We start from the raw sequence: 26896 nt of genomic DNA on the forward strand, positions 1-26896 counted from the left end.
CATGACTAAATATGCACTAACCATTGGAAGTCACCCTCTGACGTTCGATAATGAATCTATGCAATTCCTCAGGGCTGCTGGTTCTTGCTGGAGTTTTCCGTGATAGAACCACTATGGAATAGCAAAAATTTCTTCAAACCTCAAAGGACCCAAACGAGTTCCTGAAACCCAGCCCAGGAGGAGGGAAACAGCCTTTTAGAGAACTTGTGGACCAGAAAACGACCACCAAGGAGCTTGGCTGTTATGCTTCCTCTAAGAATAGAGTAAACTGAACTGGTTACTGGGGGCCAAAGGTGGTCACCACCCAGACCTCCCACATGCTGGACTACTTCCAACCATCCAGAGCTTTTCTAAGACTCTTTCCACTTCCTAATTAGAATTTAAATTATTAATCAGAGAGACCTGGATATCTACTCATCATCCTGCCCCTCAAGAAAATAAAAACTCCCACAATGAAGAAGCACACCAGCCTGTGTGATCACGAGGTGCTGAAGGGAGCAGTTATAAGGCATCAATGAAGACAAAACTTATATCATTGAGTGCTCACCTCCTTGATACGTTCGCTGAAGACAAATGGGTGCATAAGCAAATGTGGCGAAGAAAGCTGATGGTGCCCGGCTATCGAGAGATATAGTGTCTGGGGTCTTAAAGGTTTGAAGGTAAACAAGCGGCTATCGAGCTCAGAAGCAACAAAGCCCACATGGAGGAAGCACACCAGCCTGTGCGATCACAAGGTGTCGAAGGGATCAGGTATCAAGCATCATCAGAATAAAAAACCGTATCATAGTGAATGAGGGGTGGAGTGTGGAGTGGAGACCCAAAGCCCATTGGTAGGCCACTGCATATCCCCTTACAGAAGGGTCTCGGGGAGGAGACAAGCCAGTCAGCATGCGATGTAGCAACAATGAAACATACAACTTTCCTCTAGTTCCTAAATTTTCCTCTCACCCCACTATCATGATCCCAATTCTACCTTGTAAGTCTGGCTAGACCAGAGGATGTACACTGGTACAGATAGGAACCAGAAACACAGGGAATCCAGGACGGATGATCCCTTCAGGACCAGTGGTGTGAGGGGCGATACTGGGAGGGTAGAGGGAGGGTGGGTTGGAAAGAGGGAACTGATTACAAGGATCTACATGTGACCTCCTCCCTGGAGGATGGACAATAGAAAAGTGGGTGAAGGGAGACGTAGGACAGGGCAAGATATGACAAAATAATAATTTATAAATTATCAAGGGCTCATGAGGGAGGGGGAGCGGGGAGGGAGGGAAAAAATGAGGAGCTGATGCCAGGGGCTTAAGTGGAGAGCAAATGTTTTGAGAATGATGAGGGCAATGAATGTACAAATGTGCTTTACACAATTGATGTATGTATGGATTGTGATAAGAGCTGTATGAGCCCCTAATAAAATGATTTTTAAAAAAGAAAATGAAAACAACAAAATCAGTCACTGAAGATCCTACAAAGCCTAGTTCTACCCTGAGACACAAAGTTGTCAAATTCAAAATCACCTAGATGTCAACTAGGAATAGCAACATAGAAGACAAACTCAACCCAAACTACACTACACAGGTTGACAAGCAAGGCCTTCTTTTGGTTTGCTCACAGCCCAGAGGTTTTGTTAGAGATGTGCCCTCGTCCTCCAGTTACGGAGTGTTCTCTAATAAGGAAGACCCACGGGGATCTTTATCTCCAATGCAAGAAAACCAGGAATTCCTCCTTCTGACCACTCGCACAGCCAGACTGTTAGGGGGATTCGTTCCATCTGTTGGGGGAGCTGTGCTTTTACCTCTGCTACCGAGGTGTCCGCCTTTTGGGACATGTAATGGATTGAATAGTATTCCCCCACAATTCCAGTTCCAGAACATCAGAGTATGACCCTATTTGGAAAGAGGGTCTTTGCAGACATAACCAAGGTTAAGATGAAGTCATACTGGATTAATCAAAAAGTTACACTTACTGCCACTGACCCAATTCACAGGTCACGGTCGAAAGGCCCCTGTGGGTTTCCAAGACGGAAACTGTTTAGGGTGGGCCACAAATCAATGACTGATGCCCTTATAATAAGAGAACGCAGACACACCAACACACAGGGAAGAAAGGCATAGGACTAAGAGATAAAGATTGGACTAATACAGCTACAACTCAAGGAATGCTAAGAATTGCCAGGAGACACCAAAAGCTTGAAAAGAAGCCAGGCAGAATTCTTCCTTAATGCCTTCTGTGGAAGTATGGTCTTATGATGCCTGGATTTTCAAACTTCGAGTCTCCAGAACAGTGAGAGGACAAATGTCTGTTGTGTTAAGTCACCAAGTTTCTGGCAGTTTGTTCCAAGAACCCTGAGGAAATGAAGAGATCATGTTTGAGATTCTTCTAAGAGAACCTGATTCTTTAAATGCCCCCACACAATCACTTTCTTCAATCAAAAGGACTCAGTGACTGAAAGGGGGCCCCCAATCAAACTGATCACATCGATCAATGCAAAACCACCTCCCACCCCAAGGGGACAAACAACAGAAACGTGGGTGAAGGGAGACAGCAGACGGTGAAAGATGTGAAAATGATAATTTATAATTGATCAAAGGTTCACGAGGGTAGAGGATGGGGGTGAGGGGAAAAGGAGCTGATAACAAGGGCTCAAGCAGAAAGAAAATGTTTTGAAAAGGATGATGGCAACGTATGTACTTATGTGCTCAATACGATTGATGTATGGATTGTTATAAGTTGTAAGAACCCCCAATAAAATGGTTTTTTAAAAAAAGACTCAATGACTTTAACATAAAATGAGCGCAGGATCTGAGGGCAGAAAAGCTGGATCCAGTCTGGCTCCTCATTGACTACCGCATGACCTTGAGCAAGACACTCTAATCCCCCCTGGCATTTCCATCTCCTCAAACATAAATGAGGCGAATAACACTTGCCTTCCCTATTTAAGAAGGCTTTATGAGGCTGAAATGAAGCAATGTAGATACAGGTGGTGTGTGACTCTCTTAACACGTTTTAGAAACTGTTACTTGTTTTCAATATTTGTAGAGGATCCTAGGCTTTGAGAGTCAGGAGGACTTGGGTTTGAATCCCAGCCCAACCATCTACTAACCTCTTGACCTTGGGCAAGATTCTTACCTGCAAACTCTATTTAAAACCTGGCAGAAAAACACGGTCTCTCTCTTATGAGACACTTGAGAGTTGAATGATAGATCAGGTCAAAGTTTGGTTCACTACCTTATCTGATACTTCTTTCATCGCTGTAACCTCCTGAATGGTGCGGGGGTCAAAAAGAGACATAGAAACCAAGCAAAGGAAAGGGGACCCTAATGATTGTGGACACTCTGAAGGAGGCTTTGAACTTCCAGCCTTCAGAGAGCATCGTGCTCGCTCCACCCCCCACAGCCTGGAGGTCATTTCTGTCCACTGGGCCAGACAAGAGGATCCCTGGTGGAGTAATGATTATCAGTTGGGCTGCGAACCACAAAGCAGTTGGAAACTACCAGGCACTCTGAGGGAGAAAGATGAGGCTGTCTACTCCCATAAAGAGTTAGTCTCACTTTGGGCCTCTGCTCAAGCCCTCTGTGATAGGTAGGTTTGTTGTGCCAACATGGCCAATGAACACATGTGAGATTAGTTGAAGGGCAGAGAGATAAATGGTTTGGTGAGCCTCGCCTCTCTTGTCTCTCTCGCTCTTATATCATGTTTGTTCGGTGCCTCCATTTGCAAGCTACACTCCCTGTGGGACACCTAACCCGTGGACTGTGTCGCTGCAACCGAGGTTCCTTCAAGACCTGCTTCGCCACGCCATTGGAATGTACATCTCTTGAGCTGGGGGCTGTCGGACCCTGTCATCTGGCTGACTCTTGGTGACCTGCCTTGCTGTTTGCTGCCTGTGACCGGATAGCCTGAATTGCTCTACAGAGGACTACTACCCCGTGGCCCTCAAAACTTGAAGGACTGCCAGTGTACTAGCTGTCTCACGGGAGTGAGTTGCACTGAGCCATTTGTACTGCTTTATAGATTAATTAACTGCTTATTTATGTTATCTAAATACCTATCTATATAAATATAGATATAATTATTAGTGTCACAGTTTTGTTTCTCTAGAGAACCGTAACACACCCTCCTTCAACACAAGAATACTTTGTTCTAACAACTTTGCATTCTGTGATGCCCAACACGATCTCTGAAGACATAATGGGTGCATCAGCAAATGCGGTAAAGAAAGCTGATGGTGCCCAGTTATCAAAAGAGAGAGTCTGGGTTCTTAAATACTTGAAGTTAAACAAGTGGCCATCTAGCAGAGAAGCAAGAAGCACACCAGCCTGTGCAATCATGAGGCGCCAACGGCATCAGGTAATAGGCACCAGAAGACCCAAAACAACCAAACAAACAGGAAAGCATATTGTTGAGAATGAGGGGGCCCAGAGCAGAGACCCGAAACCAATCTGTAGACAGTAGGACATCCCCTCACAGAAGGGTCACAAGGAAAGGATGAGTCAAAAAGGGTGCAGTACAGCACTGATGAACACACTATATTCCTGTGGTTATTTAAGGTTTCCTCACCCACCCCACCCCACCCCCACACACACTATCATGACCCCAGTCCTGCCTTTCAGTTCTGCCTAGACTGGAGCATGTACACCTGTACAAATGAGAGCTCACAACACACCGAATCCAGGTTAGATAAACCCCTCAGGTACAGAAATGGGAGTAGCGATACCAGGAGGGTAGGGGGAAGGTGGAGAGGAAGGGTGGACCCATCACAATGATCAATGCCATATCCCCCCACCCCCCCAGAGGGATGAACAACAGAAACATGGGTGAAGGGAGACAGCGGTTGGTGTAAGACATGAAAACAATAATAATTTACAATTTTTCAAGGGATCCTGAGGATGGGAGAGAGGGAAAAAAAGGAGGTGTTGATACCGAGGGCTCAAATACAAAGTAAATGCTTAGAAAATGATGATGGCAACATATGTATAAATATGCTTGATACAATTGATGTATGGAATGTTATAAGAGCTCCCAAGAAAATGACTAGATGGACAGATATATAGAGAACCACTAAATTTCTTTAAAAGTTCGTCTCCGAAACCCACAGGGGCAGTTTTGCCCTGCCTGTAGGGTCACTGAGCGTCAGGACTGACACGATGGTGGTGAGCTGGGCTAGAGAAGGGGCAGGGGAACGGATCTGCTCAGAGTAACTCTGTGCTCGATGCACAAAAGGAAGACAAAACCCCTTCCTTGTTGTCTTACTGGCTTTGTCGCCCAGTTCACCACAGGCCACAAAGAAGGCAGAAATTAAGAGGAAATTCTGAACAAGAAAAAAGAATTAGACACTGAAGGAAAATTCCCAGAAGGGTGAAGACGTCAACATGAATAAAGAACATCTCTATTAAAATTAAGGAGCACTGCTGGCTCAGTGGGCTGGGCGTTGGGCTGCTAACTGATAGGTTGTCGGTTGTAACCGAAGGGAGAAATTCAAGGCAGTCTTCTTCCCTAACAACCTCGGCCTTGGGAATCCTGCAGAACAGCTCGACTCGGTCCAATCCGAGTCAGAGTCAACTCGACAGCACTGGACTTGGTTTCTGGTTTACTAAAATTAACCGTGGACTTGAAGAACGTGTGTACAGCCTGTGGATAAGCACACACAAGTATGTGAGTGTGCTGTCACCTCGCTTCCTCCATTTCTCTTGCCATAGGCTTCTCCAGGCTTATCGGAAGAACAAACGAGCAAGCAAAACTGTTTAGCTGCCTAAATTATGTGCTGGTTCTGTCTAAGATCACAAGTACTGGGTAGGTGTCCAAATTTCTTCTTTTAACTTATTCAGTCACCCTGAGGCATTTGGGAGAATAATTTACCCAGGCACACAGTTTTGATAGTTAGAAGTCACTTGAATGTGTTCCTGACTCCATGATATAGGAAATTAAAAATTTCCAACATATAAACTAGGGTTCATAGGCCATAAGCCTGGCATCAACAGCCTTATTTTTCCTATAACATTTTTCTCCTCCCTCTCCTCCCCACCCCCATCTCCGTTTTTATCTCTTTTCTGTTCTTCTTAATCCAAAAGAAGAAGAAAGGGTTTCTTCATGAACCAAGTCCAGGGACATGAAAGTCATCAGAGTAATCTGTGAGCTAGCCCAGTGATGCTTTTAAATGGAAGGCCTTTTCAGGACAGGTTGGTAGATGACCTGAACTCATCAGACAACCTGGGAAAGAAAGAAGCCAAGGGGAAAGTTCGAACTTCCCTCCTCAGAAGTTCCCTCCCTTTATTTCTCCTCATCAGCAATCCAGTTTACAATCCCAGAATTAGCCAAAAAAAAAAAAAAAAAAAAACTGACCATGAGCCCCCCCAGGAAGCACAAAGTGGACGCTCCAGAAACTTCCCCTTGAACTCGATTCAAACTCACACGCTCATTTCAACTGGCGGTTAATCAGTCAAGATGAAAAACATGACAGGGCCCAGGGGACTGGGTCTGGACCCGGACGCTAGGAAAGACACTGTGGTCATTTGAGTTCTTCCATGCCCCACGGTCGGAAGAAGCCTTTTCACTCCCCTCAAAGAGAAGGGCTCATACATACAGTGATCTTGCTGGCTTGGTTCAGGGCTTCCACCCAGTCCTGAAGATCTTTCTGGTCATTGGCTTGAAGAAAATACCTCTGAGAGAGGGCATTGATGACTGCAAAAATCATGGGGAGAAAGAGAGAAAACACCCAGGTCAGAATACAGGCAATACAAAAGGACCCCACAAAATGAAGCTGCTTTAATTAGCAAGCTCGATAATCCCCAACACAGATCAAGAAGTTTCCCACGATGCTAGGTCACCTACATAAATCTCTAGAAAGTCACAGGCCGCAACTGTCTCCTGCCCACCTCTAAGAGAATGGATTCCGCTGGTGGCCACAAGAAGGTTGCCCAGAGACATTTACGGGAGCCTCGAAGTGCCCTTCTGTGATGGTAAGGCTACTAGCCCGCCATCAACAAGACGTATCGCTGAACTGCTGTCAGCAGTGCTGACAGATGGACAATGGTGATGACACTCATACAAGTTTGGACCCAGTGCCCCTTGTTTCCACTGGCACCAGTGGCCTGGAGACAGAGACTTGTTTGGGAAATGGAACCAAGCTTACTGGAGATCAAATAAGTGACCTTGGCCTCATCTCCACCTTCCCTGAGCACACTAGTTAGTACTCAACTCTGACGTCGGGGTCCCCAAAACTTCCAGTAGCACCCAAACAGTGCAGTCAGAAAAACTGACTTTGGTGATGAATAATTCTAGCTGAGAGACCAAGAAAAGTGACATTGCTACAGACCTAGGAACATCACTGTGACTTAAGTCACCCGGGCACCCAGGGCACACGCAGTCCCATGTGATCACAGGACCGTTTCCATGCACAGAGGAAGCTGGTGTGCGAGGACTGACCACGCCCAGCCCCTGGGGCTCAGTGCTACTTACCAAAGCAAAATGGAGTTTTCGGTTTCTGCTTCTGGGTAGCTGCGCTCACCTGGATCAAATCAAAACGCAAGGAGCATGAGCACATGCCTAAGAATATCGGGATGCGTAGCTTCTCATTTTGTACTGCAGCCTGTCTCGGACATAGGAGTATAAACCGCACATGTACCTTTTTAAAGAACAAGCAAGAACCCAGGACTTGCCAAGCAGGTAACGGAACGGGTCATCATCAATCCTATTTCTTAGCAGCCCGTGTGCCCCTTCCAAACAGAAGAGGACGCTCTCTCACTTCCGTCTTCAGCTGCACTTGTACCACGACAATTTGAAAAGCCACTGGTTATGACACAATTGCCTCTGGTCCAGAAACTCTTAGAAACAGCATCCACACTCACCTGAGTCTACTCCTCTGCACCCCACAGGCCACAGCCATTGAGTTGAGTGTGACTAACTGCGAGTGTACAGGACAAGGACAAAGTAGAACCCCCTGCCCCCCCACTCCCCTAGGGTTTCCAAGACTGATATGCAATCGAGTACAAGCCTAGTTTTCCAGCACATTTTTTACGCAGTTTGGGTGGTAAAATTAGGTGATATTTGGGCCGGCTTATACTCGAGTATATACGTAATTCTTACAGAAGCAGCCTGCCTCATTTTCTCCTGAACAGAGCTGGTGGGTTCAGACCACCGACCAAGCTTTCAGTTAGCAGCTGAGCATTTTAACTACCGGGCCACCAGCGTTCCTTCAACCACTGGCAGCTTCTTCTAAAGAGTTCAAGTTCAAGGTGGCATGGGTGCAACTACAATGCGGATTCCAATGAAGGGACTCATGTCAGCAGGACAGTTAATAAATTTAGATACACTGATCAATTTCCTCTACAGCTCACGCTGGTTGCTTACCCATGAAAATAAGGACTTCCCACGTGCTCCTCAAGAGAGGAGCTGATGTAATCGGAGATCATACTTAGGTATGCATTTAAATGGAAGGGCCTACAAAAGAGGAAGCTTATGTCTTTAAGCTGTGGCAGACTTTAAGAAGATACTTGCCATTTTTGCACGTGCAATTCGGTGACGTCTACTACGTTCACTGTGTGGTGCTACTATTACCCGTGTCCAAATATTTTCATTGCCCTTAATAAAAATTCAGAGCCCCTGCTTCCACCAGCCCTCAAAACACTCCAAACTCACGGTCGGTCATCGAGTTGACTGCAACTCCCAACACCCAGTAGGGCAGAGCAGAACCGCCCCTGTGGGTCAAGACTGACTCTACAAGCGTTGGCGGCCTCGACTTTCTCCCTAGGAGGGGCTTCAAATGCAGGAGCTTGTGGTTAGAAGCCCACCATGTAAACTACAAGAGGGCTCCTACTCGCCACCGTAGCTAATAAACCTTGGCATTGATCAATTTGCCTGTTCTAGATATTTCATGTAAGTGGGATTATAAGATATGTGTCATGTTTGTGCTGGTTTATTTCACCTAGCATAGTTTCAAGGTTCATCTATCAGAAGCTGGAGATAAATCTTTGTGTCAAAATTAAGGTCCCGGGACGGTGCCAGGGGTTAATGTTCTCAGCTGCTGACCTACGGGAGATTTGAGTCTACCCAGAGGTACTTGGTAGGAAGGTCTGACCATCAGCGTCTGTAGGACAGGAGAGGTTGAAGGCTCTACATGCGTGATCACACTTAACATCATAAGTAATTCACTGAGACCACAGTATTATTATTGTCCCTAATAGGTTGACGGAAAATCAGCCCCTGATAAACCTATGGACCACAGTTCTGACACACATGGGATTAAGATGAGCTAAATTCAACTGGATGGTAACTGGCTGGTGGTGTTTTCTTTTTAACAATTTATTGGGGCTCATACAACTCTTATCACAGTTCATACATATAATACATCAATTGTATAAAGCACATCTGTACAATCTTTGCCCTAATCATTTTTTTTCTCTTTTCTTTTTTTACATTTTAGTAGGGGTGCATACAACTCTTATCACAATCCATACATATACATACATCAATTGTATAAAGCACATCCATACATTCCCTGCCCCAATCATTCTCAAAGCCTTTGCTCTCCACTTAAGCCCTTTGCATCAGGTCCTCTTTTTTTTTTTTCCCTCCCTCCCCTCTCCCCCCTCCCTCATGTGTCCTTGGTAATTTATACATCATTATTTTGTCATATCTTGCCCTATCCGGAGTCTCCCTTCCCCCACTTCTCTGCTGTCCCTCTCCAGGGAAGAGGTCACATGTGGATCCTTGTAATCAGTTCCCCCTTTCCAACCCACTCACCCTACACTCTCCCAGCATCGTCCCTCATGCCCTTGGTCCTGAAGGTATCATCCACCCTGGATTCCCTGTGCCTCCAGCCCTCATATGTACCAGTGTACAGCCTCTGCCCTATCCAGCCCTGCAAGGTAGAATTTGGATCATGGTAGTTGGGGGGAGGAAGCATCCAGGATCTGGGGGAAAGCTGTGTACTACCTCGCACCCTGACTGACCCATCTCCTCTCCTAAACCCCTCTATGAGGGGATCTCCATTGGCCGACACTTGGGCCTTGGGTCTCCACTCTGCACTTCCCCCTTCATTTAATATGGTATGTATATATATATACACACACACATATATATACACACACACACATATATATATACATACACACACATATATCTTTTTTTTTTTTGCATGATGCCTTATACCTGGTCCCTTTGTACCTCGTGATCGCACTGGCCGGTGTGCTTCTTCCATGTGGGCTTTTTTGCTTCTGAGCTAGATGGCCGCTTGTTCACCTTCAAGCCTTTAAGACCCCAGACACTATCTCTTTTGATAGCCGGGCAGCTGGTGGGGTTTTCAATGACTGATCTACCCATCCAACTGTCTTGCTCTGACTCTACATTCTTCCTTGGTAGATCTCTTTAACAACCAAAATTAAAAGGGCTCAAATAGAAAGTAAATGTTTCTGAAGGGGAGGGAGCAGAAATGAGGAGCTGATACCAAGGGCTCAAGTAGAAAGTACATGTTTAGAAAATGATGATAGCACCCTATGTACAAATATGTTTGGTACATTTATGGAATGTTATAAGAGCTGTAAGTGCCCCTCGATCAAAGGATTTAAAAAAACAAAAGCTGCTCCAAATACTCAAAAGGGAAACTGGGGCAGCAGGCCTCTGAGAGATCAGAAGGATAGAGAATGCAGCCTGTGCTTTGTAGTCACAGCGCCCGGGCTCCATTTCCTGATCGACCAATCAGCGACAATAATTTATGATGTCAAGCGTGATCGTGCACGTCAACCCATAACCTCTTCTGTCTCACAGATGCTGCTCCATGCAGGAGGGACTACCTGACGCTTCCGGTGGCCTATTTCCTCTAAAACCCACTTCACATAGTAATACACAAGTAGGGCCATTTTGTCCACTCGACACACTGTGCAAAATGTTGAGGGCCCATGGGTTCCTCGGGGCGTACAAATAAACAAAACTGAAGATGGGATACTCACAATGAAACAACACTCGGGTCTGCAAAACACTAGCTCAACCTCATTGACAAGTCTCTAATTAAGTATCTACAGGATGTCACATTAAGTCAATCTCATTAATTTTTCATTGAAAGAGTGAAGAAAATGCATTACATTTAAAAATAATTGGTAAGCTAGATTTTCCTACTTCATAAGAGTCCTTGGGTGTGTAAGACGACTGCCGGGCAATTTGAGCCAGGCACAAATTAAACAAATTACTCACAGCCAGAGAATTCCAAAAGTAAGAGGATTACATTCTTTTCAAATATTTTACAGCAAAATCATTATGTTTAATGAGGGATGTGGGTACATTTTGACACGTCTACCATGATGTGGAGGTGGAAGACATAGGGTCTTGGGTAAAAAGTGAAGTTTATTGAGGGGGGGAGGTTAATGACGTTTTAAGCAAAGGTGAGGCCCCATTAGGCTGAGCGCAAACACAAATTCAGTCGTGTCTGTGCAGCGCGTGGGTGTTAAGCTATGCAGTGCGGCTCTAAAACAGAATCGCCCTGTGGCCTCCACACCATCCCGTCTGCCTGGGTTCCTAGCCCTCAGTGTAGCCCGAACCAGGTGTTGGCCTGCTTACATCTGACGCTCTGGTCCGTTATGACCCTTTTCCTTGTTCTATCCCTGAGATGGCTCTTGTCCATAAGATCTCCGGCTTGTCCGGCCCTGGGTTTCTACACACCCCTGACCCCCCCACAGACCAGGCTTGGCCCTCCTGGCCCTCAGAACCCCCCTATGATGACTCCCCTTCTACTTCTGGCTGGGAGGTGGCAGAGGTAGGTTGGGCACCTCATAACAGTCCACTGGCTTCTTAGGAGAATCGCCTTTTTCTCCGAGCACCTGACATTTAGCACTGACCAGAACATCATCCTTATCACCATCAATACATTTCACTGTCTGGATAGCAAATGGTCCACCTGTCCACCACTTATGAACCAACCTGTGACTGCGGGCATGGTACCCACATGCTTATCAAGGAGACTGAGGCTCTCCCAGAGAGCCTGGTCATTTGGTTGGTTTTTGTGTTCATTAGGTTTTCCTCAGGAGGCATGTATGAGAGCATGCATACACATCTACAGTTTCCTACCTGCCCGCAGACGATCAAGGTTAATGGGCAACGTAACTGAATGAACAGGGTTACTAGTTCTAGTTCAGCCTCAACGGACTGTGTGGGAAGGACAAAATCCTCCAATGTCTCTGTGCTCAGCTTCTCGGTTCTTAAAGCCAGTGGGAAAAGGCTAGTCTCCAGCTCATGGCTACAGACTAGCACCAGAGGGCAACAAAACAACACCTGGTCTGTGAGGCACAGAGAAAAAAGCCCAGGTGAGAGTCTCCATTTATTATGGAGGGGTGACTTTGACCTCTTCCTTAAATGCCAGTAATCAAGGAGGCTGAACACCTGCCCCACTCTCCGGCCAGCCTCGCCACACCTTAATGACCAGGACAGGCTGCTAGCGCCTCCCTCCGGCATCAAGAAAATCAGAACCTATTGCTATCAAGTTGATTCCAACGCCTACTGACACCTTGTGGGGTGGGGTAGAACTGCCCCAGAGGGGTTTCTTGACTGTCACCGGGGCAGAAAGGAACCCTGGTGGTACCAAGGTTCAGCCCTCAGCTGCTAATCAAAAGGTCAAGGGTTCAAACCCACCAGCCGTTCTGAGGGAGGCCTGGCTTGGCAATCTACTCCCTTAGATGCCCTATCAGGTGGCCAGGAGTTGGGATCAACTCCGTGGCACGCAATAATAGCAATCTTCACAATAGCAGATCACCAGGCCTTTCTTCAGCCGTGCCCTGTGGGTTCAAGCCATCAACCCCGAGGTGCGTAGTAACTAGGTGCAAAGAAGCTTGCGTCACTCAGGGGCCGTCGGCCAGATGCAGTAGAGGGGACCAAACAGGATCCTGACGAACAGTGGCTGCAGGCAGCCAAGGCAGCTGACAGTCAACCTCCGTGCGAGCGCGCAGGGGTAACCATCATCATGCCAGGAAGTGGCCATGGCAGCATGCGGAACAGGGGCTGGGGACTGAGGAGGGGTGAAGGATATGAGGAGGGGAGGGGCCAGGTCACTGGTACAGGGAGGCTCGCTCCAAACCTCAACTCTCAAGAACTTGCTCTTATCTGATCAGACCGACCACAGGCACAGCCAACACGTCAGAACCAGGGCACTGCTTAGGCCAGCCCCACCCTGCCAACCTTAGCCAGAGTGGCGCTGGGGCCCCTCTGGCAGGAGCAACAGTAACAAAGCACACACCTTGGAGCTCTGGTGCAGCTCTGCCTCAGTATCCACAGCGAACTTGGCCCACAGGTGGCTTAAGGGGCGGGGCAGTAAGCAGTCACCTACCCAGGATGACTCGAAGCTGGAGAGCTCGGGACCAGCTTCAGAGGGCCAATGCGGCTCTGAATGTGGCCCCTGGAATGAGAGGCAAGATCAGGGAGTGGGGATGGAGGGGGGGGTTTATGCACGGCTGCCCAGAGGAGTCTGCACGTTCCCTCAGACTCTCAGAAAGATCCCCAGCCTCCCAAGAAGGTAAGAAGCACTGCTTTAGGAAGTTCTCCTGAACAGCTAACTTTGGGTGAGGCAGGCTCTGACAAAATCAGCCACAAGCTGGGGCTGGGACAGGCAGAGCGTGAGAGAAGGACCATTAGGCAAAGTGGGAGGGTGGGTGGCGCCAAAGACCAGCTTCAATGATTTTCCAGATTGCCCAAGAACTGGTTCTGCTGCCATCAATGCTCCGGATGGCACCAGTTCAGTCATGCTCAACTGTGTCTCCTGCAGGACCACGGCCATTCCCTGTCTCCCAACATGAGACAGCGATGGGACAGACCACCATGGAAAGACCACGAGCTGGGCTGCTTGGCACTCCAGTGAAATGCCTTACTCGGTGAAGGGTAAGGGTTAGCGAGAAAGAACCCTTTTCCCTCTGAGATAACCCTGAGTGGTGAATTTGATACCAGTGCCACGGCTAACGGGGTTCTTTGGGGTTTTTGTTTGTGTTTTTTTCTGGGAAAGGCCAGGTTTTCTGGCTGAGGGTCAGGCAGGGGTTAAAGGCTCTGTGTCACGTGACCCAGTAGCAGCTGTGGGCACTGCATGCCCACCCAAGCCTGCCTCTGCCCTGAAGGGCTAAAAGGCAGGTCCATCCTTTCTAAATGAGGCTGAGAATGCTAAAGGCCCTCCTCTGAGCCACACTTCCAAATCGTGACTCAGCAGGAGAGAATATTCATTCCGCCCCCACCATAAAACCAAAGTCTGCCCAAAAGGTCTCAGACAGAAGGGGTGATTTGGTTTCCATATATAATGAGGTTCCTGCTTCCCCCCCTCTCAATTCTAGTTCCCCAAACCCCCAGGAGAAATGTCCTAAGGAGGCCAGGGCAGGGGCGGACCGCAGGCCCCCCCACCCCCACCCCCGCTGGTGAGGGAGCCTGGCAGCTGACCACAAGGCATGTACAAATGGCCCACAGCTGCGCTCACAGAAAGCCCTCCCCCTCCCCCAAGGTCATTATCTCCGCTCTCTAATCTGCGCAGACACAACCCTGCGTCTTCTGCCTTTGTACGTCTTCTGCCTTTGTACTCCGCAGCCCACAGGCACTGTGTCAGCCTGCCCCTCGGCGCTAGAGATGGGCTCTCCTCTTCCTGATCTCCCCCCCAGTCCACCTCTCCAAACTCAGCTCCCGGCCAGCTGAGGTTGGGAGCCAAACACAAAGATTCCCAGGGTCAGGAGACATTCAGGGCAGGCAACCCCCATGCCTCAACCTTCTGAAGATGGGAGGTGACAGACAGGGAAGTAGAGGCCCGCAAGAGGCCTGAAGTGTTGAGGGGTGGGGTGAGCGCAGGACTTCCGGAACTTCGGGGCTGGCTGGGAGCCACCTGGCTCTCCCCGCTGTACAGAGTTCCTCTTTCAGGGGAGGCTCTAAGTGCCTGGCCTTCCTATCACTCGCTGCATCACAGAGCCGCACTGGTCCTGACTCCAGGGAGACCCCTTGAACTAGCTGCACTGTGCAACTACTCATGAGCCGCGTATCTGGCCCCACCCTCGGTCTCCACTCCAAGAAGGGGTGCTTGAAGATAGCTGGCCAGGCTGCTGGGCAGGCTCGCAGGCAGTTATCGGGCTGCTAAATATTCTCCCAGCACGCATCAACACCTTCTCTGGGTAATCTTAGCTTGCTCTCCACAGTAGTCCTGTGCCAGGTGACTGGGAAAATTCCAGTTTAAACTTGGTGCCCTCAGTGTTATGTTTGTTACATCTTCCTTTCTGTCCCCCAAGTGCAACCACTACCTATACGTCCTTGGCTGGGGGCTGGGACCTGCGAGGCAGTACTCCTGATTGAAGGGCCTAAAGAGTCAAGATACCCCGTCCTCTAAAAATTTGCTGATCATCGTTAAATCCACCCCAAATGCCAGCACCCAAAAGATTTGACACTGCCTCTTGTTTGCACACTAAACCGACTTAACAAACATGTGCCCCAAGAAAAAACATGTACCCCCATTACCTTTGAGATGTAGGTCAGCTGCAGAGATCCAACGGCTCCTGCCCCAACTGCCAGGTTCTGAAAAGACAGATTTATTTTTCCTGTTAAGAACGTTACATGAGGTAGTGGGGACGGCACTGAAGACCGAAGACCACGGCTCTCGTTCTGTTTCAGCCTCTTTCTGGCATTGCAACCTTTAGCAAGTCACCTGACCACATTCTCTAGTTCACCGTCCTCACCTGTAAAACTCTCGCCACTTGGCTGCCACGTGTTGTCTGTGCATTCCACTACCCTGGCGTGATTAGTACAGAGAGACGCTCAACTTCTGTGGTTAAGTGTGGGCTTCACCACTTGACTGTGAGCAAGACCTTAACCACCGAGTCTCAGTTTTTCCTTGTAAAGCAAGGATATTAATCGTGCCTGACTGCTGCGGCAGTTGTAATGACAAGTTAATACCTTTAACAATACTTGGAACAGTCCCCTGGCATAATCGGGAGGACTTCAAAAAGTCCTTGGAAAATGACGTTTTTTAATTTAAAAAATAATAAAATATAATTTTAAAGTTCATGGGAAGAATCCCATTATCTTTTCATTGTTTTCCTTTTGTAACCCCCCCCCCCAAAAAATAATCTTTTATTAGGAAAAATCCAGACACCGTTCCACTCAATAGTGTAGTCATGTCGAGAAGTGTACAATCGCTACCACAATCAGTTTCAAAACTGCCTTCTGAACTCCTTGATATTCGCTCCCCATTCCGCCCGCTCCCCACCCCATCTTTCATCACGTTTTTATTGTGAATTGGGTGAAGGTTTACAGAGCAGATCCTCAATTTTACATTCAACAGTTCATAAAAATATAGAATGCTTCGCAAAAGTTGCATGTCATGCTTGCACAAGGACCGGGCTGATCTTCTCTGCGCCATCCTCACCCTCGTGTATGTGCTTTGGAATCAAGCACTTACTTCCATTTTCCACAAGCCTTTTGAAACCCCTTCCTAGGAGATGCAAGAAGTGTCAGCTCGTACACCTTTCTTTTCGCGTGCCACTTGAAATCCGTTTTATACCACCATACAGGAAAAATTCACACCATATAGGAAAAAATCCTATCTAATGGTTCGGCCAACCTCACAGGGCGGTTATGAGTATCAACTGAAGTGAGGTGTGTGCAAGATCAAAGCATTAACTTCGAGGTGCTGGTGGTGCAAATGGTTAAGCGCACTCAACGAGTAGCTGAAAAAGTTAGTGGTTCAAACCTATCCAGACAAGCCTCCCAGGACAAGCTTGGCGATGTGCTTCTGAAAGGTCACGGCCTTGCCAAGCTAGGGAGCAGTTCCACTTGCACACACGGGTTCACCACGAGTCAGAACTGACTCAACAGCCACTAACAACTGAAGCTGTAAGACATCCGCAGGCACCCTCTGCCTGGAGACAGTCTCTACCTCGGAGCCACCTCTTCGCGTTTCTGACGCAGGAGGATGGCATGCCAACCAACAGCCGAGGTTAGAAATCACAGCCCAGTGTTTCTAATGTCCACCTCGGAAAATTCACTCCAAGAATCTGACTATCGCTTCTGGTGACCTCTTAAACGGTGGTCAGAAGCCTCCAAGAATAGTCTTTGAAGACCTCACATGCGCACCTAAAGGCATCTCAGAGCAATCCACAGAAGTGATTCTTGCATCACGGGAAATTCATAAACTTCCCAAAGGAGGAACAGGGAGCGTTCTTCTTGGTACCAATGTGTCTCAGAGACCTGTCTGCCTAGGAGAGGCTCCTAAGAAATTTCTTAGACCAATCGCTTCTCGGCCTTTTGGCTAAGATCAAGGGTAGAAATTTCTTAGACCAATCGCTTCTCGGCCTTTTGGCTAAGATCAAGGGCAGAAATTTCTTAAACCAATCGCTTCTCGGCCTTTTGGCTAAGATCAAGGGCAGAAATTTCTTAAACCAATTGCTTCTCGGCCTTTTGGCTAAGATCAAGGGTAGCGATGTCTTAGCCGAGAGGGAAGAGTCCTTTCAGCCATAACACTCTGAATGACTATCCATCCCCTGGAACAATTCGGGGTGAAATTTCAGGTTCACAAGATAGCGGAGGGGCAACGTTGGAACTGCACAGTTCATTGTGTTTTGGATAAAGAAAGAGATGCCTGGTAGGCATCGTGGGCAAAAAGGGAGTACAACTCCTCCAGTGTAAGCTTGTGACCGACACTGCACTACAGGGGAACTCTAACCACCCAGTGGACTCTGCAGTTAGACGGCTAGCGCGGGCCAACTCTTCACCTCCAGGTCACAGCGAAGGGGACACGGAATCAGTGGCATCTGTTGGAGTATCTGCCCCCCCCCCCCCGCCGCCCCAGGTTTTGCAGCTGACCTGTGAGTGAGGGGACCAGTCTAAAAGTACACAACTGGTGGCAGACCCTGAATGACAGCTCAGGTCTCCTGTCTCTTGGGCCAGTGTTCCGGGAAGCACAGTGTAATTTTAGGAAGCTTCAGCTGTAACAATCCTTCTCTGACCATAGGCAAAATGACGGTGATACGTCCTATTTCACAGTTACTTTGAGAATGGAAATAGAGAAAACCTGGGGTAGATCTATATGCTACCCTGTTCCCCCCACCCCCCAGCCACTTTTCACAACACTAATTACAAGATGCAAATGCCAAGTCTCGGGGCTGGTCTTACACAACTCACTCTCCTCACCCCAACACCACAGCCCAAAGGCCTCCAGAGCCCTATCTTGAATAAGGAGTGATGTCATGGCATTTGGGGAGCCGTTCTGACACTAACTCACTTGTAATGACAGATTAGAGCTGATCAGATTTCAACTACTTCATCCCCTCCACCCTTGCAGAGTTACTCCACCCTTGGGTCCCTGCTGCCCCTTCGAGCTCTCCCTGTTTGCAGGGGAGAAAGAGACTGCTGTTCCCTCACCCATGCACCCACACGCTACCCACAGTCTGCTCCTAGGCTAAGATGTACCCCCTCTCTCTCCCTTGAGAGGCCAGGAAAGCATGACGATAGTCTGAAAGGGTGGTCCCCCCACCACCTTCCTCACCACCCGGAGGGAAACGGATGACACGGGAGAAAACAACCCCAGCATCTCCGCGGCTTGATCCAAAGTGAAGGCTCTGGGTCCACTCTAATTGCTGAACCGGAAAGATTAATGGTGGCAGCCCGCTGCCAGGATGACACACTAGTGGCCCCAGACAGACACTTCCTGATCAAGGAAGCAAGTGCCAAGGTGCCTCAGCTGGGAGCCAATGCAGCCAGATGCCAAGGCAGAAACCCCCAAAAAACAACACCTCGGGAGAGCCAAGGCGCCAGAGTCTGGGAGAGGAGGCTAACAGGTCTAACAAGTCATCACACATTCCCCTCTAGGGAAGGGGCAACTCTCAGACCCATCCTGAAGCCCCTGCCATCTCCTCCGGCCTGCCCAGGCCTCTCATCTCTGATTTCCTGTGCAAAGATCCTCCCCCAACTTTGAGGCACAGTGGAACCTCCTGGGGAGCTTGTTTTAAAGGTCCAGGCTCAAGCTTCACTTCAAGGGCACTAAACCAGGATCCAGTGGAATGTGATTGGACCATGTGTATTTTTTTAAATGCCTCCAAGGGATCTCTAACTCTGCCCAAGTTTGAGAACCACTGTTCTGCAGGGCGTGGAAATCTAGTTCTGGATTCTGCACTGGAATATGTTTTTCTATGGGATGAATTCTCTTTTCTTCCTACTAGGTCTTAAGTGTATCAAGAACATGAGTAACGTTTTACTACTTTACATAGCAGACTCCTCCGTTTTAAATGAAAACAGTATTTACTTGGTGGTTAAATTCCCAAAACCAGCCTATAAAAATGTGCTAAGCTTATTCAAATAAATAAATTATACACACACACACACCACCACCACCACCCCAGAAAAGCAACACAGCTGCGTTCACCGCTGGGAAATGATGTTTTGGGGGGAAGACATGATGATGATGGTAAGAACTTGGGTATTAAGGTCTTGACTGGCAAAGTCATATGCCACTGGAGTTAGCAGCTCCCATGTTGGGGCAGAGGCAGAGTGGGGCAGAAATCGGGGTGGAGGGGCCATGAAAGGGCTTAATAGCAACTGCATGAGTGTCGAGGGGCTTAGAAAGAGAGACGTAAGGCATGGGCCAGGCACAGCGGCAGGAAGCATGTGAGCTGAAGGCATCTGAGCTGATATGTTGTGGAGGTGGAGGTTGGTGAGAACAGGGTTCTGGCAGGGGTGGGTATGTGACTCACCTGGGGTAGCTTTTAAACCATCCTCCACTTCAGCCACCCGAGTTTTAACTCATCTAAGTGAGATGGGGTCAAGACACTTGTGCTTTAAAGCTCCCAGAGGGCTCCCATGTTTGAGCCCCAGCTGCAAACCCTGGCTGGTCCCATGGACAGTGCGGTCAGTGTAGACACGGCAGCTGGTTGGAGAAAAGGCAGTGCCCAGGCAACAGCAGCAGGAATAGCCCTGGTTACCGCACAAGCAGTAAATAGGGAGAACAGGGAGAGGGTGATTCTGTGCCATACATGGTTGGCAGCACATTGCGCGTGAGCACGTCTGTCAGTCCAGCTGTCCAATTCTTGGGCTTCTCCAGGTTGGGGAGCAATGGAGGGCGCACAGAGGGTCCTTGTGACATGACGGATGTGTGAAGGCGCTGCCTCTGGCTCTGCCTTCTGTCCTACTCAAGCGTGCCTCTTTCCACCGAGAATCTCCGAGGAGACAGCCTTCGCCGGGCTGCTGCTTCTCCAGCACCAAGGAAGGCACGGAAATGTCCAAGCACAGAGGTGGCACACCTCCGGGACAAGTCCTTTTCCAAAAGCAGTACTGTGTCTTGCTAACGTAGACACTTGCTCATGTGTCTTCTAGTGAAGCTAAGGAGGAACACAAAAGTGACCAGAAGACTCAACCTGATTCATAAATCCACAGGATGTCAGCCCCTGAGAAGTCACGTTACAGCCTCCTAACTAACCACCTGAGTCCTGAGTTTCAACCAGGGAACCTGACTTCCCCAAAGAGACCAAACACTTCCTGCCATCAAGTCCCTTCTGACTCACAGTGACCCTACAGGACAGGGAAGAACTGAGACTGAGACTGTAGGAATAGAAAACCTCCTTGTTCCTCCTGGGTTTCAAACTACTGACCTTGCAGTTAGCAGACCAACACGTAACTGCTACACCACCAGGACCCCTTCTAACAGGCAGCACTCATAATTCCTCTCAACCCAGAGCTTTCTGATAAAGCACGGCTTGAGACAAGAGATGCAACCTGACATGTGTTCGAAGCCTATTGTGTGCCTAGGCCATTTCACGGGGGAAGAAACTGAGGACGGAGCAGGTCATGCCAGTAAGCAGTAGTTAGGCATGAACTCAACTTCAGCCCTTTCCAATTCCCAAACCGCATGTCGTTTCCTTTACACCATGCCACCTCCCGTGAGACAGGCCTTCAAAGCTACAAAGACCTGCTCATGATCTAAGAGTTGATAATCAATGGAAGGTAAATACCAGAGCAGGACCAGCAGGCTCACACCAAAGAGCTTCCAGATGGCTGCCCAAGCAGGGCAGGGCAGGAACGGGTCGAACTGGCTCTTGGGTGCCAATCCCCAAGTGACCAGGGATTCAGCGTGGAAAGGGGAAAGGAGAGATGCCGTGGCCTTCTTGCCTAGGAAACGCTGCGGCATGCGACTTGCGGCTATGTAAACGCTGGCTCTTTCAGCAAATAGAGGAGAGAGGAGACGTACGTGGAAATTCCAGGGGTAGGACAAGAGCCGACATGGCTGTCCAGGAGCTGAAAGCACAGCTCAAGCCAGGCAGATTCTCAAGAAAGGGCTTGTCTACAGAGCATGATGTGAAGGGAATGGAGGGGAGGAGCCTCGTTCCCTCTGGCCCACATTCCAAATCTCTCACTGGGCAAGCCAGAAACAACCACCAGGGAAGTAGGCAAGTCACTGCCAGGTGACCTGTCCAGGGGCTTCGCCCACTGCTCTGGTATCAAACACAGCTCCCGGCTCCCACCCTGTCTTCCTACTTCCTGACACTAATGTGGGAAATCGTGCCATGCCAGAGCCACTGTCCCCGCTCCCCGGACTCAACAGGTCCTGCATATGCCCTCCCTTCAGGGGAGAAGCCAGTCCTGCACCAGAAGCTGCTGAGCTGCTGTAATGCTTTCGTTCTCTTGGCTGGTGTCTGTTTCCAACTGACCCGGGCCAGCACCTGCGTTGGCCAGCGTGAGCTCCGTGGTGCAGTCCACACGCCCAGCTCCCTGTGCAGGCTGACCTCGACGAGCTATTGCGCTCCTCTTTACGCGCTTCACGCACCCACGTGGGAGGCTGGCGGCAGCCCTGCCTTGAACACATCTGTCAGTGTCACTTTCCCAACAGCAAGTACTCCTTTCAGGACTGTGTCACATCCCAGTAAGTCTCAGAATATTTCAAACTCTTCAGAATGCTACTGCACACTTGCCACACTACTTGATATATTTATACAGAATACACATGTATTCTATCTAGTTACTCTATCCATAATTCTTATATGCCCTGGTAAACAAACAAACAAAGGTTTTGAGACATTCACTTCACTGCGGTGGTCTGGACCGCGTCGCTGAGGCCTGCCTGGACTTCTCTTCTCCCCACCACCCTGGCCACAGCGACCGAAAGAAACAGTCACATTCCTAGATCATTCCCTGCGTGTTTGGGGATCTCCAAACCTCTCCTCCTAACGACTGGCCACCTGAATGTTCAAGAGCCTGAAATGCAGTCAGTCCGTCTCCTCCTCTCCTCAGCTCAGCTTCCTCCACGTTTGCCTCCAGTTCCTCTTCAACTCCCATCTCGTCAGTGGCCCCACTCTCCGCCAGCAGCTACTAAATCGTCAGCTTCTTCACTTCATGACTCCAGCCAGTGGCCAGGCCTCTCGCTTTCTTCCTTCACAAACCCAGCCGCCATGAAGCCCCGCCCCACACAGTGACCTGTTTGTCAGAGCAGAATCGCATTCCTGAGCTTTCTTTCCTTCTTTGGCTTCCTTCCTTTCTTTTCTTTTTTCTTGCTTTTTTCTTTCTCTCCCCTTCCTTCCTCTCTGAGGGTTGTTCACTAGCCAGGATCTTTTGGAAACACTTTCTTCTTCCAAGTCACCACTGGGTAAATTCAAACCACCAGCCTCTAAGTTTGTAGCTGAGAACCTCGCCATTTGGGCTTCCCCCAGGGATTTTCACAGGGTTTCCAGTGACTGAATTTTTTCCAGAAGATCATCAAGCCCTCTCTCCCAAGGTACCTGTGTGCCTACGTGCGCCTCCGATCATTCCGTCGGCAGCCAAGCATGTTACCCGCTGGCACACCCTGCCCCCCAAGAGCTCTCCCTTTCAGTGGGGTGGGTGCCATGACCTAATGATTTTCGACTCATCGCAGACCCCATGTAAGTGCAGCAAGGCCAGAGGACTGCCAGCCTGTAATCTTCATGGAAACAGACGGCCGGATCCCATGGCGGGCAGGGTGCGGGCACACCGGACATCCTGCTGATGGCGGACCCGCCAAGCACTTCATCATCGCCCTACAGGAGTCTTTTAATGCCCCAAAGCCACGGCTCTGACTCCAACTCACGGTGACCCTCCACGACAGAGCAGATCTGTTGTTCATTGGTTGCTGAGACTATTCATTCTAGATCTTTACAGGAGTAGACAGCTTCAGCTTTCTCCTGTGGAGCTGCTGGCGGGCTTGAACCGCTGACCTTGTGGTTAGCAACTCAACACTTTATTCACTATGCCACCAGGGCTCCTCAATTTCTTTTGGAGTAGCCTTTAAATACATCCTTTCCCCATCATTCTCACCCACCTTTATACATCTTAAGAAGTTCAAAGACAAATTCCAATCTGGCATCTCCAACCTCAGGCTCTTCTCTCACCCGTAGAGCATCTATCTGGATGTTACTTTCAGGATAAACTTTCTTACATAGGGTCTCCTTAGCCCTTTACAGTCAGTCTATCCAAACATTTTCCCATACTTAATCTTCACAGTCACTGTAAAAGGTACTCATGACTCCTGTTTTACGGATGAGGACCATAAGGCTCAACCTATGCTGCTTCCCCGAGTTAAAGCATCATCACATCGTCCTGGGCTCAGTTGCTGTAATAGTAAAAGAGGAGCGCTGGAGTCTAAGATGCAATCCCTCTCCCCGCCATACAATAACTAGCCTACACTGCCTTAGAAACATTGTTAAAATTTTAATGGCATTATTTTGCATATAAATGGAATGCATTCTCTATAAATACAATATAGACTAAACAGATGTTGAAAATTAAAAGTTAAAGTTTCTACTCAAAGTAAAACAACATTGTAAGAAAAGGCAAATCTTAAGAACGCCTAGAACAGTCATCACTATGATTGTGAATTGGTAAAAACCTCCAAGCTTCTATTTCTTCAGCGGCTTGTGCTTAATATCAAGTGGTGCTAACTATTAGGCACTAATGTCCCCATCACTGAAACTCATTGCCATCTGGTCAATGCTGACTCAGAGTGACCCTATAAGGCAGGGTAGAACAGGCCCTGTGCATTTCCAAGATGGTAACTCCCTTTGTTTAAAAAGTTTTATTGGCATATAATTAACATAGCATACAATTAAATCGGTCCATCTTATCACGAGGAATTGTACACTCATTCCCATATCAATTTTAGAACCTCCCCCTCATCCCCCCCGCCCCCCATGGGACTGTAATTCTATAGGAACATTAAGTCTCATTTTCTCCCATGGAGTAACTGCTGGTTTTGAACTGCTGACCTTGAAATTAGCAGCCCATCAAGTCACCACTACACCACCAGGGCTCCTTAAATACCCTTTCCAAAACCAAACTCATTGCCATGAGTGCTGAGTCAGAATCCACTTAATGGCAATGGGTTGTGTTTTTGGTTTTAAGACAGCAGAATTGTCCATTATGCATTATATATTAGTCTAATTCCCTGCACTGTCTTCTGTCTTCCCTACACTGCTTTTGTAAAACACAAATAGCCACCCTGTTGTCAACACTGAGAAGACCCTGCCCCTGTCGATGAAAGACCCATCTGCAGCCGGTGAGGCGCCTGGATTCCCAAGAGAGGCCAAAGCCCTCAGTTCCTTTACAGCAGTGGTTCCTGACCTTCCTAACGCTGCGGCCCTTTCACACAGCTCCCCAAGTGGCGGTAAACCCCGCCCCCCGGCAAGCGTAAAACTATTTCCGTTGCTACTTTATAACTGTAATTTTGCTACTGTTATGAATTGGGAGACCCCTGTGAAAGGGTCAGACAACCCCTGAGAAAGAGTCGTTCAATCCCCAAAGGGGTCACGACTCACAGGTTGAGAACCACTGCTTTAGATATTATGCTGATCATATTAACTTCTTATTATGACCTTTGGGAACATCTAAGGATTCTCTCTCTCTTTTTTTTAAATCAGAGGAGATAAACTTGACAAGCAGAATAACCGAGTGCAATACTGTTTCTTTGCTTCTTTGTGATTTTGTTCCGAGCCCTATATTTGGACCTTACAATTGCTTAGCCAAGTGGGCATCACTGGAAGGGTAGAATGCTAGGTGCTCCTGAACCTAAATATAGTATGTTCCCCTGCACGTCACTGTAACAAAGGAGAGCCGCCTCATATTTTAAGAAAAATTCTGTGTTTGTTTCAATTCAAGAATTATTTGCTAATATTGGTGTCAAATTGATTTTTAAATGCATTAGTTATATTTGTGGCCTTATCAATAACATAGGAGCTTTCCAATTTTAGGGAGCCCTTTTAGCTAATCATTTTCATATTATATTCGGTCAGTGTCACCAATGCCTGTGTTCAAAAACCTCAATTCTCTACCTTTTACCACATCGATTCCAAATTCTGTCCTTAAAGACCTTCTAGGCTACAGTTGATTTCACACTGCCTGCCACCGCCCTCCCAGAGTCCCTCAGATAATCTTTCTGCTATTTTGGTGTACATTCAATGGCCGAAAGGAGCCCCTGGTGTCACATTGAGTCACACACTGGCTGTGATCCCTCAAGGTCAGCAGTTCAAAACCACCAGCTGCTCCACAGGAGAAAGTAGAGGCTTTCTACTCCCATAAGGAGTTAGAGTCTCAGGAACCCACAGGGGTGGTTCTACTCCACCTGACAGGGTCACTGTGTGGGGGGCTTGAGTTTTCAATGGCCAATATCTGGGGGGCCTGCAGACAACTGGGGGCCTTCAGACAACTGGGGGGCCTTCAGACAACTGGGGGGCCTTCAGACAACTGGGGGGCCTTCAGAAACCTGGGGTGGCTTTGCCCACAGCCACAGAGCTGGCATCAGTGAGATGCTCAGTGAGAGACTCTGAGCAAAGGCAGCTGGGGCATAACTTAGTCCCCTGCAGAAATCACCTTCTGCAGGGCTTCTGCCTGAGCTCCCGTCCCGGCTCTGCTCCCTCCACATAGTCAAGTGCTTGCCCATAAATCCCTGTCTGTGTCTGAATCCTCATCTCAGCATCCTCTTCTGAGAACCCAACCTTACACACCTCTCGGGCCGGCCAGCCTCCTCCTCGCCTTGATGCTGCCGCAGCCCCATCACCACTATCCTTTCCCCTTTGCTTTCCCCTCTGCTTAGAGCAGGGTGGGCAGAGAATCAAACGAGCTGTGTGGGAAAGCGTGAAAACACATCGAGTCCCATAAGGTGCTCTCTCTCTCCAAATGTGAGTACATCAATCTCACCCAGCTTCAAGAACTCTCCAATGAAAGCCAGCCTCTCCATAAAGAGGTGGCCCCGGCGTCCCTAGGCCCCCTTTGATTGGCTCCCTGCCTTTTGGGTAAGCTCCACGGAGGCCGATTTCTGTCTCGTTCACTGTTGCAGTCTCGGCATCCAGACTGGTGGCTGACACACAGGATCCGTCCAATCACTGTGTGTTTCATCAATAATGGTGCCGGACTCCAAGATCGCTCTCTGTTCTCCACCCCTCAGAAACTGAAGGGCTAAAAGTGAGGTTAAGGATTACTTGTTGTCTATTGTTGTATATCCTCAAGCAGGGTCTCTCGAGGCGACCCCACATGCCAGCACAGGATTTCCGAGGATGCGGTCTTTATAAGAACAAATCACTGAAGCGTCCCTCCTGGGGAGCGACAGCTTCGGGCTTGAACCACCAGCCCTTCGGTGACAGCCGAGTGCTTTCACCACTGTGCCATCAGCGTTCCTCTGGCATCACCCAGGGACCGGTTACCAGACCGGGTAAAGTGATCTGAGATATAGCAATTTAGCGGCAGAGCCGGGATGCGAACTGACCTGTCTCCAAGGCCTGGGAACTCTCCATGGGAGACTCCACCTCCACTTTCCCCTCAGGAGACATGGCCATGGCGGGAAAATGCCAGCCCTTTCTCCTTCAACACACAGAATAGGAGCGGCATCGGGGCCACTCAGCGGAATGGCAAGCTATCTTGTTAGAGCAGCGGGTCTCAAGCCGGGGGTCGAATGACCCTTTCCCCCGGGCCG

The 26896-nt window shown here is 48.7% G+C and overlaps 1 protein-coding gene and 1 non-coding gene across 8 annotated transcripts in view; both read right to left on the minus strand.

Annotated features, from left to right (window-relative positions):
- PLEKHA2 (pleckstrin homology domain containing A2) overlaps positions 1–26896 on the minus strand; it is a 76104-nt gene that overhangs the window by 28225 nt on the left and 20983 nt on the right. For 4 of the 7 annotated variants that reach the window (XM_075556639.1, XM_075556638.1, XM_075556641.1 and 1 more), the window contains exons 3-5: positions 15454–15510; positions 7456–7504; positions 6581–6678 (exon numbers count right to left, since the gene is read on the minus strand). In XM_075556639.1, the coding sequence (XP_075412754.1) occupies positions 6581–6678; positions 7456–7504; positions 15454–15510 (204 nt within the window). Of the gene's footprint in view, positions 1–6580; positions 6679–7455; positions 7505–15453; positions 15511–22137; positions 22358–26896 lie in introns of those variants that run through there. The other 3 variants (XM_075556642.1, XM_075556645.1, XM_075556644.1) reach the window with 3 other exon arrangements.
- Positions 16282–16389, minus strand: LOC142455746 (U6 spliceosomal RNA). The gene has a single exon (XR_012785885.1). It is a non-coding gene; the product is annotated as a U6 spliceosomal RNA (small nuclear RNA).

Source organism: Tenrec ecaudatus, chromosome 8, assembly GCF_050624435.1.
Source record: "Tenrec ecaudatus isolate mTenEca1 chromosome 8, mTenEca1.hap1, whole genome shotgun sequence".
In the NCBI taxonomy this organism is placed as follows: Eukaryota; Metazoa; Chordata; class Mammalia; order Afrosoricida; family Tenrecidae; genus Tenrec; species Tenrec ecaudatus.